The 18,370-nt window shown below is 39.7% G+C and overlaps 1 protein-coding gene across 1 annotated transcript in view; it reads left to right on the plus strand.

Moving 5' to 3' along the window:
- Positions 1-18,370, plus strand: part of ryr3 (ryanodine receptor 3) — a 143,220-nt gene that overhangs the window by 46,316 nt on the left and 78,534 nt on the right. Inside the window, exons 19-35 of the mRNA XM_030721104.1 lie at positions 174-415; positions 4,829-5,021; positions 5,394-5,610; positions 6,221-6,325; positions 8,417-8,520; positions 9,031-9,114; positions 10,491-10,650; positions 10,751-10,895; positions 11,211-11,416; positions 11,787-11,961; positions 12,536-12,744; positions 12,862-13,025; positions 13,179-13,227; positions 13,322-13,482; positions 15,921-16,083; positions 17,074-17,160; positions 17,639-17,865. Of these exons, the coding sequence (XP_030576964.1) occupies positions 174-415; positions 4,829-5,021; positions 5,394-5,610; positions 6,221-6,325; positions 8,417-8,520; positions 9,031-9,114; positions 10,491-10,650; positions 10,751-10,895; positions 11,211-11,416; positions 11,787-11,961; positions 12,536-12,744; positions 12,862-13,025; positions 13,179-13,227; positions 13,322-13,482; positions 15,921-16,083; positions 17,074-17,160; positions 17,639-17,865 (2,691 nt within the window). The remainder of the gene's footprint in view (positions 1-173; positions 416-4,828; positions 5,022-5,393; positions 5,611-6,220; positions 6,326-8,416; positions 8,521-9,030; positions 9,115-10,490; positions 10,651-10,750; positions 10,896-11,210; positions 11,417-11,786; positions 11,962-12,535; positions 12,745-12,861; positions 13,026-13,178; positions 13,228-13,321; positions 13,483-15,920; positions 16,084-17,073; positions 17,161-17,638; positions 17,866-18,370) is intronic.

Consider the following 18,370-nt stretch of genomic DNA (forward strand, 5'->3'; position numbering starts at 1 on the left):
TTGCTGTGTTTTTGCGATCTCAAAACATTACCCGAGTATATCCACTTGAATAAAGAGTGGAAATGTGGTGCTACTGTTTGGAGTTAAATAATAAAAATGTGCCTTTTTTAGGTTTGGCACAACCACTGCTTTGCTTCCTATGCTGGTTTTTCATCCTCTATTTTCATTTCCAGTATGAGACCAAACATCTTCCTGGGCGTCGCTGAAGGTTCAGCTCAGTATAAGAAGTGGTATTATGAGCTGGTCATCGACCAGGTGGACCATTTTGTAACCGGAGAGCCGACCCACCTGAGGGTAGGCTGGGCAAACACTAGAGGCTACGCTCCGTACCCTGGAGGAGGAGAAGGGTGGGGAGGCAATGGTGTTGGAGATGACCTGTACTCTTACAGCTTTGATGGACTTCATCTCTGGTCAGGTGAGCATCTTAATTTAATTTAATTTAATTTAAGATTTCAGTCCTGGCAGTTTTCATAAAGACTATACAGACTATACAGTACCCCCCTTGTGGTACTGTATAGTCTGAGCTTGGCATTACTTACAACTATGCATGGTCTGAGATGGCCTTACAGCAAAAGGAAACCATGGAAACTTTTTTTTTCTTAATCAGCATCTTACTCTGGGCTATAAAGACTTGTACATGAGTAATTCCTGCATTTTTGTTTTACTTTAATAATTGTTTCACGCACATTTAATATGTTAAGGGATTTGTTTTATTTGGTTTGGGGGTCTTCCACTATCACAAAAAAATTCCCAAGCATGGTCTGTGCTTTTGACTTGAATCTGTTTTCTCTGCTTTATATAATACAAACTGTTAAAAATCGGTCCGTGCTACTATGCACTGCACTGAACTCAAAGTTTGTGGAATTAAAAAGGGCTATTGAAGGACTTTGCCCTGACAGAACCTCCTGTGAATAATGCAGAAGCCTGCTGTCCCCTCTCCACTTTGCTTTTTCATCTTTGGGACACTGATATAAAATTTCACCTTCCAACCTCTACCTGTTAGACCCCTTTGAGTGGTTCCCTCCCCTCTCTTTTATATCGTCTGAAAAGCCTAAAAACTTCTCTAATGAATTTGATATACATACCTTACATCTTCAGTTTGCACTCAAAATGAAAGTGCCAGTTAACTGCCGGTTTTGTACATACATAAGAGGAAGGAATGGTCAATAGTTTGGGGGGCATATGTTTGTTGACTTGGTGTTTTAGGAATATAAGTCCTTTAGTCCCTCTCTTCTTCACTCTCAGCCTTACAACATAAAAAATATTTCACCTCACTTCCCTTCTAAGTCTGCTAAAAGACCCATCACTTTCCCTCATCCATTTCATGACATTCCTTTTAAAGTAGTGTTGTAGTACTCGAGATCGGTCTTGGTCTCGAGACCGGTCTCGAGACCGCTTTTTGATGGTCTCGGTCTTGTCATGGACTCGACCGCATTTGGTCTCGGTCTTGTCATGGACTCGGACCTTGCGGACTCGGGATTTTATTTCAAGACCAGTCAAGACCACAGCTGTGGAAATATCACTAAATTGCCAGAATACTGTCCAATTTATTTGTTAACATCTTTGCTTTTATTGGATGCAAAACGTACTGATTCAAATCCAACAAAGATTGCTCTCCTCTGCCTCTCAAAGGAGCGCACCTCACAGACTCCGCCCCGGCTAGGTCGCTGCTATTATCGCTGCTTACGCCTGTATCATTTCACCGCAGTTTGCAATCTACCACAGAGCACGGACAGTTTCATTCACAGTGTGTATGTTTGATCTCACTATGGTCACGCGTGTGCTGCATAAATCGAAATAACAACCGGCATGAACACGAAGAGAAGTAAGAGGGAAAATGAAGATCAAAGGAAAATTTCAGGCTTCCGATTCAACAAAAAAATCCCAGCATGAAAGGTAAATACCAACCTTCATGTATTTTGATACACAAACTAACAATTTAATGCAAGTTTTAGGGCTGCAACGATTCTTGGAATAACGCAATTCGATTATTAAAAATCCTCGACACAAATTTGTTGCTTTGATGTTTGGTTTCAGCTCTGCAGCTCAGGTGTCTCCGTGTAAGCGGAGCATTTCCAAAAAAACAAAAACGAGCCTTTAACACGAGTGGATCGCTGAGATGTTTTTTCACGCCCCCACTTCTCTGTGCTGTGAGTGCGCATGTTTGAATGTGCGCGTGTTGTGCAGAGGATGTCAGCTGTTATTTTTTTCTTTACGTCAGCTGTAGCCACCAGAACAGATCAATAACCACAGTGTACTGGGGAAAGGGGGGCTGCCATTAGCACTAGCAATCGTTCGGTGCCCCCTCCACCACCATCAGTACAGAGGGGCTCCTTCAAAATGTTTTTATCAACCACCTGATCAGCAACATGAAGAACAGAGAACTTTGTAGCTGCTCCATCCACCCTGTTTGTTTCACACAGAGAAACATCTGCAGTACGGAAGTTAAAATAAGCTGATGAATTGTTAAAATGAAAAATTATTTCTTATCCAATTACTTGATTAATTGACGGAGTAATCAATTAAATACTTGATTACTAAAATAATTGATAGTTGCAGCCCTACTTGTATTCAGAAAGCCATAGTCAAACATTAATTTTCAGCACCAGTAGAGCTATGAGAGGCCTTCAAGAATAAAATACTACAGTTCCCAGCAAGATGATGTCACTTCCTATTGTTGCATTAAAAACGTGATAGTTTATGCTCACAATATGGTGGCTGATATTCAAATGTAGGAAATGCTTTTAGCAGCCGAGGAATCTGGATTATGTTTTTGTTGTGTATTTTTTTATGTGATTTCTGCAAACACAGTGGAAGGAAACGGCACTCTGGGACACATTAAATACTTGATGTATAAATGTAACTTTTCTGGATTATATGCAAAAATGATCATTCTATCAATCTAATAAGGCCTGATTTAGAGTTCTGCATTGATCCTTTGTGTATAACTGAAAATCCTCTCTGAAGCAAACCTGACATGCACCTCGAGAAATGTAACTACACGTCCAAAAAAACTGATTACTGCTTTCTGGTTATGTCTTAGGCCCCATCACTCAATTAACAAGTGGGAGCGGCATTTAGTGGTTAGCATTAGCTTACTAATTAGCATTAGCGTTAGCGCTGGGGTGAGAAATATTTCTTGCTAGAACCCGGAAGTTACCATGGCCACCACCAATGGTAACAGCAGAGAAGTAAGTAAGTTGTTTCTCTGCCATTAGTACATTGAGCTAGTGGTGGGCAGATTGATCCTGATATCGATAATATGGATGCCAACGTTGGTATTGGTATTGCTCAATACCAGTGTGATGAGATCAATACTTTGGCTTCAGTTTCTCTCCTGTATGCAGTGCTGCGGTTTCATCAAAGATGCGAGCTGACTGTCTAAGTGTCGCTCCTGTCACAGCACAGAGCACTTTGCTCCTCCCCTCCCCACAGTGTTTTGTTATACTGTCATGTGATGCATAACATATTTTATTTGGGAAAAAAAAGGATTTTGCTATGAAACATTTAAATCAAATTTAAATGTAAATTTGTAGAAAATTAGTGAATGAAGGGACATTTTTATAAAATTTTTTTATTATACTTTCTGAAAAATCTACCTGGAAAAAAGTTTGCATTTGTTCTTGAGTGATGATTTTGTACACTTAATTTATGAAAAAAAATTCCAGACATCAATGTATGGGGAAAATTGTTTTGTTCTATTGTTTCAGAACAATAACTTTTATTTTGATAAAGTATTTTCTACTTACATATAAACTTTGCCCAATTCTATCCTGGGTTTTAACTAATTAATGATCCAAAGGAAAAAAATCTCAAACCAGTTAAACTTCATGGAAATTCTTCATAATTATTAAAAAGTATTGGTTTCAGTATCGGTGATAATGGCCCTGTGTTTACTTGGCATAGGATCAATACCAAATCTTGAAGTGTTGCACACAACTACATTGAGCAGCATACACCAGGAGTGATTGACAGTGCTAAGACCCTCCTCCTGGCTCTGACTGGTTGTTTTTGACTGGGAGCGGTTCAGGGAGGAGGTGGAGGAGCTCCATTTTTTTCGCAGATTATCGGTCTCATACTGTCTGACATGGTGACAGTTTTAAAAAATATGTAAAAACCAGATTTTTTATAAAAGTTACATCCTGCAGCTTTAATCTGTATAAGATTAAAGGCTTTAGTTCTTACTGTCGATGAGTGTTTGCCATTTTTTCAGTTTTACACATTTAGCTATGTGGTTTTGAAAAAGCACCCATTTTTACAAAGGTTGTTGGTTTAAAAACAACACAACTTTATGCATAGTTTATGAAAGGCAGAGAAAAGTTAAGACTATTGTGATGAACTATGAATAATTGTTTTACATTCTGTGATAAATGATGGAAGTCACCCAGGAGTATTAAATAAAGATGGTTATATTTATTTGAGCTGTGAGTTTTTAATATCAGGGTAATTTTATGGGAATGCGGATCTTTCAGATCAATTTGAGAAGTGATTTTGATCATGTTTCACATTTTATTGTGTCATGTAGTGTCAGGCACTGGTCTTGGTCTTGTCTCGGTCTCGCCCCCCCTCGGTCTTGGTCTCGACTGGTCTCGGACCCTAAAAGTCTTGGTCTTGTCTCGGTCTCGATACCCTCTGGTCTTGGTCTTGTCTCGGTCTCGGGTTAGGTGGTCTTGACTACAACACTATTTTAAAGCACTCATCATCCAACTCCCCACCTCTCTGCTCCCTTCTCTTCTCCTCGCCCATCATCCTGCCCTACATTTGCAATGACTTTGCAGCTTTAACAGCCATCCATTCTCCCTCTCTGTCTCTGCCCACTGTTGTCTAGGCCGAATCCCAAGGGCCGTGGCCTCCATTAACCAGCACCTGCTGAACTCAGACGATGTGATCAGCTGCTGTCTGGATTTGGGAGCTCCCAGTATGTCCTTCAGGATCAACGGGCAGCCTGTCCAGGGCATGTTCGAGGACTTCAACACAGACGGTTTCTTCTTCCCTGTAGTCAGCTTCTCTGCAGGTGTAAAGTAAGGCTCTGCATTTATTTATTTATTTTTGCTGGGGCTCTTGATGAATTTACACCTTGTCGACTTTTGTAGGCTCATAAAAAAGGCAATGGCATAGTGCCAAATTAAAGTGATTCAATTAATGCACTGCAGCTCTCTGGCATCTAAATGGTTACAGGGCATGACACACGACCAATCATTTCTTGTCTTGAAGTAAGAAAACTGAAACCATCTCCTATAATTTGTTCCTTATTTTTGTTTTTGATATTGATGTGGCCTTTCTGGAGCTTAACTCTCCACTGCAGTCCTGACATTATGTAATGCCAAAGGTGTAGACAAATGTTTGCTGAAGTTATTTAGTGTCTTCTAATGCCGTCCAATGTCTTACCACAGGGTCCGGTTCCTGCTGGGTGGTCGCCATGGAGATTTCAAATTCTTGCCACCTGCTGGTTACTCTCCGTGCTACGAAGCACTGTTGCCCAAAGAGAAGATGCATGTAGAGCCCGTGAAGGAATACAAGAGGGACCATGATGGGGTCCGGGATCTGCTGGGAACCACCCAGTTTCTCTCTCAGGCCTCCTTCATCCCCACTCCTGTTGACACCAGTCAGGTGAGATATTAAAGTCAGGAATACACCCAAGGAAATTGCAAGGGGAAGTCAGAACAGATATTTTGAATGTACAGTGAAAGAACAATCTAAAATGTAAACTATTATAAGAAATTATACTGGACAGTAAATGCGAAGAGTTCTTTGGGTGGTTTGATCTTGCTCTAAAGAAAAGTTTGCTATAAGATATTTAACTTGTTTGAAAATAGTAATAAAAGTGTTGAAGAAAACTAACTTTTTGAACTGACTGAGTGCCAGATTTTTGCAGTCTTTCTGGTCTGCTCCTTTTTCTAGTGCTGTTTAAAAAGAAGAGAAAACTGCCAGCAGCGGTTTCAGGAATCTCCCATTTGAGATTAATTCTTTGGTTAAACTGAGGCAGCAAGTCAGCCCCTATTTTCCATTTGTGCTTCAGAGCCACTGCTGCAGCACTGAATATTATATTACAGGTGTATAACACGAAGAGTAAGAAACTTGGTATAACCCCCAGGAATCTAACAATTGCATAAACAGAAGGAAGAACAGTTTTCATTTTGTCAGCCTTTTTATTCTGTATCTTTTTGAATCCAACTGTACCATCTGTTCCCCTTCTCTCTCTCTCTCTCTCTCTCTGCAGATTGTTCTTCCCCCTCACTTGGAGCACATCCGGGACAAGCTGGCAGAAAACATCCACGAACTGTGGGGGATGAACAAGATTGAACTGGGCTGGACCTATGGCAAGGTAAAGCTGTGATTTATCATCTCTCAAACTGTGACAAAATTCACACAAAAACACCCCGGGTATATTTGGAATCACAGATGAAGGTCAACTCAACTGATTCATTAACATGAAGATTTCAGTTCTTGACTACTGACAGAATAGCCTGCTAATACGCACAGCTACAGGAAGAAAGGACACTAACAAGCACTCGCTGTAATGAAGAAATTAGATTTTCAGAACTTTAGGTCAGTTCAAGAAAAGCAAAAAACAAAGAATGGTAGAGGCACCAGAAAATGGTAATATACAAAAAATAAATTTTATGTGTGGCAATTGTTTTACATGGTTTCTCCTGATACTTGAGCTTCCTCACACACAAGAGGAGATAGTTTGCTTTAGAATTCTTCTCACTGCTGAAAATACTTTGGGTAGTTGGGTTAGGCAAGGGTGTTGGAGAGTGTTCAGGAGCCAGGACACAGGACAACCACCTGACTATAACCTGCACTGTTTGTGTGGGTTCTCAGTCATCCAGGTCATCGTAGTGTATGACTCACATTATCAGTAGTGCGTTAATGACCCTCAGGACCAGGGTTTATTACCTAGAACTTGCCACAAGTTGTTTTAGAACTGAAGAGCCCTCTTGGATGAGAGAAAAAACTGTCAATATTACCTGCACGATTCTAACATTGATACAAATAAAAAAAATCTTTTTAAAAATGGACATCACATGGAATTGGTACTAGGAAAAACAAGTTAAGTACCATTTAATGTCCAGTTTGACTGAGTCAGACCTTTGCATTCTCAAATCCACCACCATGGAAATGTCTAGAAGCATTCAGGACAGAGCAAAAACTTAACAAAGAAAACATTTCTCCTGCAGCAAACCCATTTTAAAAAGAGAAAATTGGTGAAAAATGCAAGCCACCTGATGCTTTATCTGCTCTGTGAACCAATTGTATATGTTTTTTTGCAACGCTGCTTTTAAAGCTTATTTTTATGCTTTATTTTTTGTTTTCATGCCCAAATACACATCGATGTTAGAAAAATCCTAGAAGCAACAAAAACATCCTTTGTTTGAGACAGTGTGAAATCAACTGTTGTAGCTGATTCTGTGTCACTGAGCTTGAATGTCAATCTATAAAACTGCTTGCTGTCAGTTTGAGGTGCTCAAACATGTAACTCAGTGTAACTGTAGTTAAAGTCCTCTGTATCTAAAGACATTTTACTCAATCCTGTCTCCACTGTTTTCCTCTATCATTCTACCATCATTTTCCTGTCAGTCACTCCTGTTGACTGCAGAGCAGATTGTTAGAAGTCTGATCACATATGCTCCCTCTTTTGTACTGTAGTGGTTATCACAGAATAATATCCCACAGAGGCTGTCGTCGCAACAGCAGCCATTTAACAAACTTAATGAGTGTCTCACCTTCCAAGAATATGACATTCAGATTAATTAAGACTGAGAGAAAGCTCCACTTGGGATTAACTCAGGTCCTATAGTTTATTAGGGACAGTCTTTAGGTCCAAACAAGTGCTTAGTGTTTTCATTTTGCTGTAACGAGCTCGGTGAGCTCAGAGTGACATTGCACACAAGACAAGCCTCTCTGGACAGGCAGAGGGTTCAGTATTTGGATCAAGACAATAATAAACTTGAATATAGCATCATTGCTTTGTAACTGTGTGTATTGCCTCACTGTGTATTTCACATACCCTTGTGCATTTCAGTTCTATTTAACTGCTGTCAACAGCACAGTGCATTATCAGGAAGAGTCACTGGCAGCGTCTTATTGAGAGTCTGCGTGCAGCAGTAAATTTCCTCCCATCAACTCTCTCACAGATAACTGAGTCTCTCACCACTGCAACTCTATTCTCTGCTCTCTGATGCTCTGATGCTGGCTTATCTGCACCTGAGGCTCAAATTAGTCAGAGAAAAATAAAATATGCATCTCTGAGCAACAACTAGGGACAAAGTCAGCTGCAGTCCACTTTTTACTTTCTGAATTGCAAACGATTTTTGCTTTTAAATCTGTAAGATAGGAAGTTTCATAGAGCAAAAGACGGTGGGTTTCGTGAAATGACACATGCAATAATGACGCCTGACTGCTTTCTCTTCAGGTTCGTGATGACAACAAGAGGCAGCACCCTTGCCTTGTGGATTTTGCCAAGCTGCCTGAAACTGAAAGGAACTACAACTTGCAGATGTCTAGCGAAACACTAAAGTAAGGCCGGGCAGTCCTCTGAATAATCCAGTTACCCATTCATGGTATTGCTCAGGTCCCTGCTGAATGCTAAGCAAAAACAGATTAAGGCTAAGATTAAAGCAGTGCTTGTAATGACTTGTATCTCCTGAGTGAATTCCAATATTGATTTTTAACAAATATTGGATCCAAAGCTTATTTGAGTCAACTACTGAGTCATCTCACTTTAAAAACATTTGGCTTGGCTCAATAAAGCATCCTCCTCTTACAGGAAGAGTCAATTGGCTATGCAGTTTGTCGATTACATACAGTTTGAGACCCAAGTGCCATTTTTCTGCACGGCCCAACCTGAATGCTATTCAGTGTTACTATATCGATTGGTGGGAATTTATAATGTTTAATGAGCCGTGTTAAAAATTTGGAACTCACTCAGAAGAATCACTTTCATCTAACACAATGGAATGAAGCTTGAATATTGATGTTGTTATAGTCTTTATCTCTCTTTCTGTTCACATTTTCTTTTCTCCTCAGGACCCTCCTAGCCCTGGGATGCCATGTTGCCCAGGTTAACATTCACGCTGAAGATGATCTGAAGAAAATCAAGTTACCCAAAAAGTATGACAGTCAATGTTACATTTTCTATGCGTCATTTCTTAGATTTACAGAAAAAACAATTTCAAGCATTTAACAGGCATTTATATAGTTGAATATATCCTTGTTGATGTACAAATACAATTCCGAAAAAGTTGGGACTCTGTGTAAAATGTTAATAAAAATAGAATACAATGATTTGCAAATCTCATAAACCCAGATTTTATTCCCAATAGAACATAGAAAACAAATTAAATATTTAAACTGAGCTATTTTACTGTTTAGTCAAGAATATTAGCTTATTTTGAATGTGATGGTTACAACATGCCTCTAAAACATTGGGATGGGGGGAACAAAAGGTTGGAAAAGGAAGTAGTAACAAACAAAAACAGCTGGAGCAACGTTTTGTAAATAATACTGGATATAAAAAGAGCATCTTAGAGAGGCAGATTTTCTTAGAAGTTAAGATGGGCAGAGGTTCACCAATCTGCAAAACACTGCATCTGCAAATTGTGGAACAATTTTAAGAATAATGTTGCGAATACTTTGAAATCTCATCAAAAGGTTCAGAAAACCTGGAGAACTCAAAACAGACATGACTCCATCATTGAAATCACTGTATGGGCCCAGGAACACTTCCAGAAATCTGTCTGTGAACTCAGTTCACAGTGCCATCCACAAATGAAGGTTAAAGCTCAATCATTGCATGTGAACATGATTCAGAAAAGCTGCCATCTTCTCTGGGCTAAGATTTAATTTAAAATGGACTGAGGCAAAGTGGAAAACCTTTCTGTGGACAGATCATTTGAAATTTGAAATTCTTTTTGGAAAACATAGATGCTGCATCCTATGGGCTAAACAGGAGAAAGGAAAGGATCAGGTTTTATGGCAACATATCCTTCCATCCAGACAACGTCATTTTCAGGGAATCCCTTGCATATTTCAGCAAGATAATGCTAAACTGCATACATTAAGGCATGCGTCCAGGCCTTTCACCAACTGAAAACATTTGGTGCATCAGTAAACGAAGAAACACAACAAAGACATCCCTGGACTCTTGGGCAGCTAGAATCCTGCATCAGATAAGAATGGGACACCATCCCAGAAGCTGGTCTCCTCAGTTCCCAGATGTTTACAGACTGTTGTTAATAGAAGAGGAGATGTAACACAGTGGTAAACATGTACCTTGGAGATTCATGGAGAATTTCTCATTTAAACATTTCATATGTTTTCTGTGTTGTGAATAAAATATGGCTTTTAGAGAGATGCAAATCATTGCATTGTTTTTTTTATTTTATTTAAATTCTACACAGCATCCCAACTTTTCTGGAATTGGGGTTGTAGATATCAATATGCCATTCTTTCATCTTTATCATTCGGTCATGTTGTATCATCTGCAGTTACATGATGTCTAATGGATATAAGCCTGCGCCACTGGAACTCTCTGATGTGAAACTGAATGCCGGTCAGGAGGTTCTAGTTGATAAACTGGCCGAAAATGCACACAATGTGTGGGCCAAAGATAGAATTAAACAAGGATGGACCTATGGCATCCAGCAGGTAAAGGTCATAGAACATTTGCAATGGGGAAAACAAAACTCATCATTTTTAACTCATGTATATTCTTTCATACACAGTTTATTTTCTTTGTTTGTGGCAGGATTTGAAGAGCAGGCGTAATCCTCGCCTGGTGCCATATGCTTTATTGGATGAACGCACCAAGAAATCGAACAGGGACAGTCTGAGAGAGGCCATCAGGACTATGGTTGGATATGGATATGAAATCGACCCCCCAGACCAAGAGGGTGAGATCCTGATGCTGACACAGCAGCCACTCAGCAGTTCAGGGCCGTGTACTGTAAAAGCTTTAACAACAACAGCAGTTGCACTGTTTTAACTTAAGGTTTTGTCTGGAGTACACTGACTTTGGTAAAGTGCTACAAATGTATATAGTATTACTATATGGTACAACTCACAGTTATGCAGGCAATATTTTCACACATTTCTTCAACGTGAAATCAGGCGTTGACAAATTAACAACTAATAGCAATATTGAAAATATGAGCACGTGTATCCATCATGTTAAGTCCTCTGGTTTTCTTGTCTCTCTTTGCCGTAAGTTGTGCACGTGATGGATGATCAGAGTGTGGAGACGATACGCTTCTTTCGTGTGGAGCAGACCTACTCAGTGAAGACGGGGAAGTGGTACTTTGAGTTTGAGGCTCTGAGCGGAGGAGACATGAGGGTTGGCTGGGCAAGACCAGGCTGCAGACCTGATGTGGAACTGGGAGTGGATGACCAAGCCTTCGTCTTTGATGGATATCGGGTAAACTACATGTGTCCCAAGTTTTTGAAAGCTCTAGATTTTTGAAGGGCAGAGAAATACTGCACTTTCGATTTACTGTAATAGACATTGCTGCACTAATTAGAAATCCAAATTTTAGACCAGTTCATGTTTATTAATGCTTGAAATTACAATTTTGTTTGTACTAAATAGCATGAATATTAAAAAAAACAAAACAAAGAGTAACAATGTATTTATTTCAACCATTAATTTTCTAAAACATAATATTTAAGATGCCACCGTTGATTGTATCTATTATATTTTTAGCAATACCAACATTCACAGAAACTTTAGTGGCATTATTCTTTTCATTAACAAAGACAAAAAGATATGATTCTTTTTATTTCTTAAGGGACGACGTATGCACGCAGGCAGCCGCTACTTTGGACATCCTTGGAAAAAGGGTGATGTGGTTGGTTGCATGATCAACATGGAGGACAAGTCCATGATCTTCACCCTCAATGGAGAACTCCTGATCACCAACAAGGGGTCTGAGCTTTGCTTTGCTGACTTTGAGACAGAGGATGGTGAGGGCTCCATACTCCACTCAACTTCATTTATTCTGTTTCCTTTGAACCATCTCTGGGGTTTGACTGGGTTTGTTTGCATGAGGCAGAACAAAAAAAAAAGTTTAAAAGTGTTTTAACAGTGTTAGAATTTAATTAAGTCCTTTGTGGCATTGGCTTACTACTCTGTAAATGAACCAACAGCTTTGGGAAGAAATGGTCACAAAGGAATAAAGTAAAGTTGTTTGTTTTTGGATTTGATAAGTGATAGATTCTTAAACTCATGACGGTTTGAGTTTTCAAGGCTAAAGAAGTGAATTTCAGGAAAAGAAGGACTAAACTGAAGAATGCCATCCACAATGTTTGGCTCACTGCTGCTCGCTTACAGCAGAGTTTGTCCTGGGGTTGTTTTCTTCATTTACATAAAGCACTGACGTTTGTGAGCTTGGCAAACTGGCATGGGATTCTTCCTCATTTGCGAAAAAAAGATTTGAAAAGATCACATAAAATGCACATTTTAAAAATGTTAACATTTATTATTTTTTTCTAAACTTCCTGTTTACTGTCAAACCCATAAATACACCTTACCCTCCAGGTTTCATCCCTGTGTGCAGTCTTGGCATGTCTCAGATCGGCCACATGAACCTGGGCAAGGACGCCAGTACTTTCAAGTACTACACCATGTGTGGTCTCCAGGAAGGTTTTGAGCCCTTTGCTGTTAACATGAACAGAGAGGTCACCATGTGGTTCAGCAAGCGCCTGCCCACTTTTTTCAATGTACCTCCAGACCATGTGGACATTGAGGTATACACATATTTTCAGTATATTATTAGTGTTATTATTGTCCTTTCCAGTAGACCTGGTGTTGATGGACACATTGATATTACTGATCCCCTTCTTTGGGTTCCATTAACTCTTCAGGTGACGAGAATAGATGGAACAGTTGATAGCCCTCCTTGCCTCAAGGTCACCCACAAGACATATGGCACTCAAAACAGCAACAATGACATGGTCTACTGTAGACTGAGCATGCCCGTGGAGTTTTACTCTGCAGACAAGCTCCTGGATGAATCACTGAAGCTCAGGTCAGACATTCAATCAAAGCTGTTATTAAAAATTGGGAAATGGCATTTTATCTCAGTGTATACCTAAAGTTTAAAAAAAAAAAAAAAAAAAAGAATATAGCATTTAAGATGACTTAAATCTGTGGTCATGTTTTTTTTTGTGTGTGTCTGTAGCCATCTGCCAAAAGAAGATGGAAGTATTGACTATGGAAGCATCACATCTGTAAATCCACATAAATTCTCAAAGATTTGGAAAAATATAATATCGCCCTTTATTCAGATTAATCAATAGCACTGTTTGCTCTTTTAATTGGCAGTACTACCACTCAGTGCGAGTGTTCGCTGGACAGGACCCTGCCTCTGTGTGGGTGGGCTGGGTCACGCCTGACTATCATTATTATAGCAAGAACTTCAGCCTCAGCAAAACACGTACAGTCACAGTTACGCTGGGAGACGAGAGGGGCCGGGTCCATGAGAGGTAAGCTCCCTGTGATTTTTAATATTTGGAGTTCATTTTAATTTTAATGTATGATCCTTTTTATGTGAAGAGCCTTTAACCCTGCTGTGGGATATATGCTTTCAGAAATGCATTTTGTGGTGACACCTCTGTTTTTTCTCACTATACCTTTGTTACCTTTGTGATTTCTCATGAGACTCTTTTTTGTAGTGCAGCACCAATCTTTCTAAACAGATATCTGCATATAGTCATGTGAAAAAGAAAATACAGCCTCTGGGACATAAATAAAAGAAAAATCATCTGAAGCCAGATTCCAGGTTCTAAAATTAGGTAAAGACAGCCTCACATGGCATATTACACCATGTAATTATTTAACAAAAATTAAGCCAAAATGCAGAAGCAGTGTGTGAAAAACTAAGTAAATCCTTGCTGCATATCCAACCATAAGAATTAAGAGGGTAATTCCCTGAGTGCTAATCAAATACACCTGATTAATGGATCATCAGCAAGTGTGGACATTTCTGCTGTAAAAGCAGAAATCTTGGTAGCTTGCTGATCTGGAGGATTCAAGTGTGTGTTAACACAATGCCAAGAAGGAGGGACATCGACAATGATCTTAAACAACCAATTGTTGATGCCTAACAATCTGGGAAGCATTACAAGGCAATATCAAAACAATCTGAAGTCCATTATTCTACAGTGAGAAAGATTATTCCCAGATGGAAAACCTTCAAAAGGGCTGTTAATCTTCCCAAGGGTGGACATTCCAGCAAATTAATTGAACAAGTTTGGCTTGTTTGGAAGGTTTGCCAGGAGAAAGCCTCTTCTCTCTAAAAGAACATGGCAGCATGGCTTAGGTTTGCAAATCTGCATCTGAACAAATCACTTCTGGAACAATATTGTCTGGACAGACGAGACTAAAGTGGAAACACTTGGCCATAATGCACAGCTCCACGTTTGGCAAAAACTAGACGTTGAGCAGGTGATGATTTGGGCTTGTTTTGCAGCTACAGGACCTGGGCATCTTCCAGTCATTGAGTCAACCATGAACTCCTCTGTAAACTAAAGTATTCCTGAGTCAAAAGTGAGGCCATCTGTCCCACAGCTGAAGCTTGGCCAAAACTAGGCCATGCAACAGGACAATGATTTTATACCTTATATCAATGATCTATAACAGATCGGCTGAAAAAAGAAAATAATCAAGGTGTTGCAATGGGTCAGTCAAAGTCCAGACCTCAACCTAATTGAAACGTTGTAGGGGGACCTTAAGAGAGCTGTGCATAAACAAAAAAAACCCCGCAAACCTCAATGAACTGAAGCAACATTGTAAAGAAGAATGGGCAGTTACTGCTGCTAAAGGTGGTTCTACAAGCTAGTGAATCATGGAGTGTTCACATATTGCTTCTGTATTTTGTCTCAGTTTTTATTAAACAAATAATGACACAGTGTAATATGTCATGGGTTGCTGTTCTTCTCAGCTTGAATTTAGTTTTAGAACCTGGTCTTAAAGGTTATGTCTTTGGCTATTGTCAGACAATTTAGCTTTTTACTAGCTTTTCTAAATGTAGCTGCATTTGCAATCAAGTATGAGGGAATCCCATTTAAGCTGCAGACAAAGAGCGATTCCAAAGACCCCTATGGAGGAGTCATCAAGGGAACTGTTTACCCTGCCCAGGATAGGGTTACTGGGACCCCACGCTGGTGCCAGGCATGGGGAGGGAGCTTCAGGGAGAACGTCTGGTGGCCGGGCATTATCCCGTGGCGCCCGGCCAGGCGCAGCCCGAATGGGAGTCATGGGTCCTCCATCCTGTTGGCCCACCACCCCCAGGAGGCACCGTAGGGGTCGGGTGCATTGTGTGTCAGGTGGTGGCTAAGGGCAGAGGCCCTTGTGGACCAATCCCCGGCTATCGAGACTGCACAAACCTCCAAAACTATTACAAGAAACACATCCCTTAGTATGCTGCAAGCTCTGCTGAAAGTGAATTAAAAACAAAGAAAAAGAACATTACCAGTCATTTAAAAAAAAATGGCAATCCCGTCTTTATATTCCCTGGGATAACCCCTCCTTGCAAATGCATGTTCTTAATTTCAAACAAAAAATGTACATAAAATTTTAAACCACTAATACCTATTGATTAATATGGTAAACCTGCATGCACTTCTTTTTTGGCTGAAGACCCAAACAAAACAATTGACATATCTTTTCTTAGCCAGTTAATTCAGTATTCAGGGAGGTAAATGGAGAAAAGAGCTTCTGCATGTAACATAATGAATATGAATGAGGCAAAAGACACAAGGCAGCACAGATCGATGAGTGTTGACCAAATGAAAATATATTGTGCCCTAGTTTGCTGTTTTTTGTCATGTTTTTGTTTCCAGTTGCCTTTGCTGTCCTGTGCATATTTACATTAACTTGTATTTATGAATGCTGAGCTCACATTGTGTTTGCTTTGCTGCAGTGTTCAGAGGAGTAACTGCTACATGGTGTGTGGAGCAGAAGCAGTTGGCCCGTCTTCCTCCAGCCGCTCCAGCTCTGACCTGGAGATTGGCTGTCTGATTGACCTGGCCACTGGCCTTGTCTCCTTCACTGCCAACGGCAAGGAGCTACCCACATCATATCAGGTAAATAAGCATAATAGATCTCAGTTGGCAGAGGACTGCAGCACAAGGGTAGTTTGGCTCATAAACATCAGTAGATGTAAGCCATTACATATTTCTCCTGTGGTATAGTATTCTTCCCCTGCTTTGGCACACATTTCTTAACCTAAAAGCAAAAAGGAATTGTAGGCTGTTTGACTCGCTGTTTTTTGTTTTAATATATCTCTTGAAAGATTTCACTTACCACATATTTGTACTACTGCCCACACACCCTCAGAGCAATCTTCCCTTCTCTAATCCTTTCAGGTGTCATTAACAAATTTGCACGGCATTAAAATTAAACCTGCAGAGAGAGAGAGAGAGAGAGAGAGGAAATCAAACAGCTGAATTCTCATCTGTTTTGTATACCAGTCATAACAAAAAGCGATATCTGCTCAGTAATCCTTTCCTTTGCCCGTCGTGCTCATGTCAGGTTTTTAAAGCATCGTATTGAATTCCTAACTAGATCCTGAAATGGTGCACTGAGAAGCTTCTATCATGCTTGTTCTTCTTTTTTTCCCCTTTCTTTTTCTTCTTGCTGCTTGATTTAGTTGCGAATTTGCTTTTTAAGAAGGGGGGAAGCCCTCTGAGGCAACTAAGAGGCTTTTAACCTGATGAAAAGCTTCGTGTCTTATTATTGCATCAAAGCAATGGTTGTTTGTTCTCTCTCTTTGTATTTATCTATAGTCTGTGATGGTTGTCATCGATACAACAGTTAATACTCATTGAACTTGGATTTAAAACTTCGGCTAATCCACAAGCTTAGAGGTTAAAAGCCTTCTGACACCAGAGAAAATGTGAGGCAAGCACAGTGCTTGTTGCATTAAAGATATCAATTTTAGATTCCACCACAGGCTAAGTTCAGGGCAGAGCTCTATCATGCATGTGTTGCTGCATTTTCATCTTATTTTGGTGCTGCTATAAACAGGGATAGTATTGATTTTAATAGCTAAATATTTCTTTGTTTACTTTCAGGTGGAGCCAAATACCAAGCTCTTCCCTGCTGTGTTTGTACTCCCCACCAGTGCAAACCTCTTCCAGTTTGAATTTGTTAAGCTAAAGGTTTGTTTCTGTCTTACCCAAACAATATTGTATGCAGTTTTAAGCACTTTTCTTGAGTTATGCCAGAGCTGTTTACTTTACCTTCCTCACACAAATTAATAGGTCTTGAATTTTTAATGTCATTACTTTTTAAACAGTCACGGATTGTTCAGCTGGCCTAAATTGACCAATTTAGGATTTCTTGCAATTAATAATTATATGTGTGCTTGTGAACTAGTAACCAATATACATATTGTATTCAGGGCACTACTTGATGGAGTGAAGATGTAAGAAATATTAGTCTTCTTTTTTTTTTTCTTAAGTATCCTTGAATGCCCTCTAATGTCACTGAAAGCACTATATATTAAAATAACTTATCTCATCGACATGTAAATTCTGGACTAAAAGGATGTGATGTACCCAGATGTTAATATGGTTTTCATTCAATCAAACTTCCTCTTTAATATCATTTTCATTCTTCTCCTAATTCTAATCCAAGGATGCCATGCCGCTCTCATCAGCCATATTCAAGAGCGAGCACAGGAACCCGGTGCCACAGTGTCCACCACGGTTGGATGTGCAGACCATTGTGGCCGTGCTGTGGAGCCGGATGCCGAATACCTTTCTCAACGTGGAGACGGCTCGGGTTAGTGAAAGACATGGCTGGGTGATCCAGTGTCTGGAGCCTCTGCAGATGATGGCTGTGCACATACCTGAAGAGAACAGGTATAATTATAATACTCTATAACCCATATAAACACAATCACATACGGTAAATGACTGTTTCACTGACACAATGTTATGTTGTGTCCATTGTAATTCGTGGTGAGGATGTAGTCCTTTCAGTGTCTTTTCATTTCATTGTAACTGTTAAATTTAGCTTCTATAGGCAGATCATTTTCTCAATGCATGCAGCCAGTAGCCAGTCGATTAAGTAACAGTAGTGACTTTTCTCATTCATACTTTACTGTGATTTGGGCTGAGTAAACACATTTAAGACAGATCAGCTGCTTTCAGATGAAACATTTCTGGGGACTATCTGGTGAAGTACTCTTTCCTCTGTATTGTTACAGGTGTCTAGAACCAAATTGAAGGGAATTGCTAACAAACATTTTTATATTTTGCCCAGAATAATTGAATTGAATTTTCACATTGAATTTTCTCCTTTGCTTTGAGACTTAATCACACCTTGACTGCTGATTCATTTTTCTGAGTTTTTTGTTCCTTTATT

Source organism: Archocentrus centrarchus, chromosome 24 (genome assembly GCF_007364275.1).
Source record: "Archocentrus centrarchus isolate MPI-CPG fArcCen1 chromosome 24, fArcCen1, whole genome shotgun sequence".
NCBI lineage: Eukaryota > Metazoa > Chordata > Actinopteri > Cichliformes > Cichlidae > Archocentrus > Archocentrus centrarchus.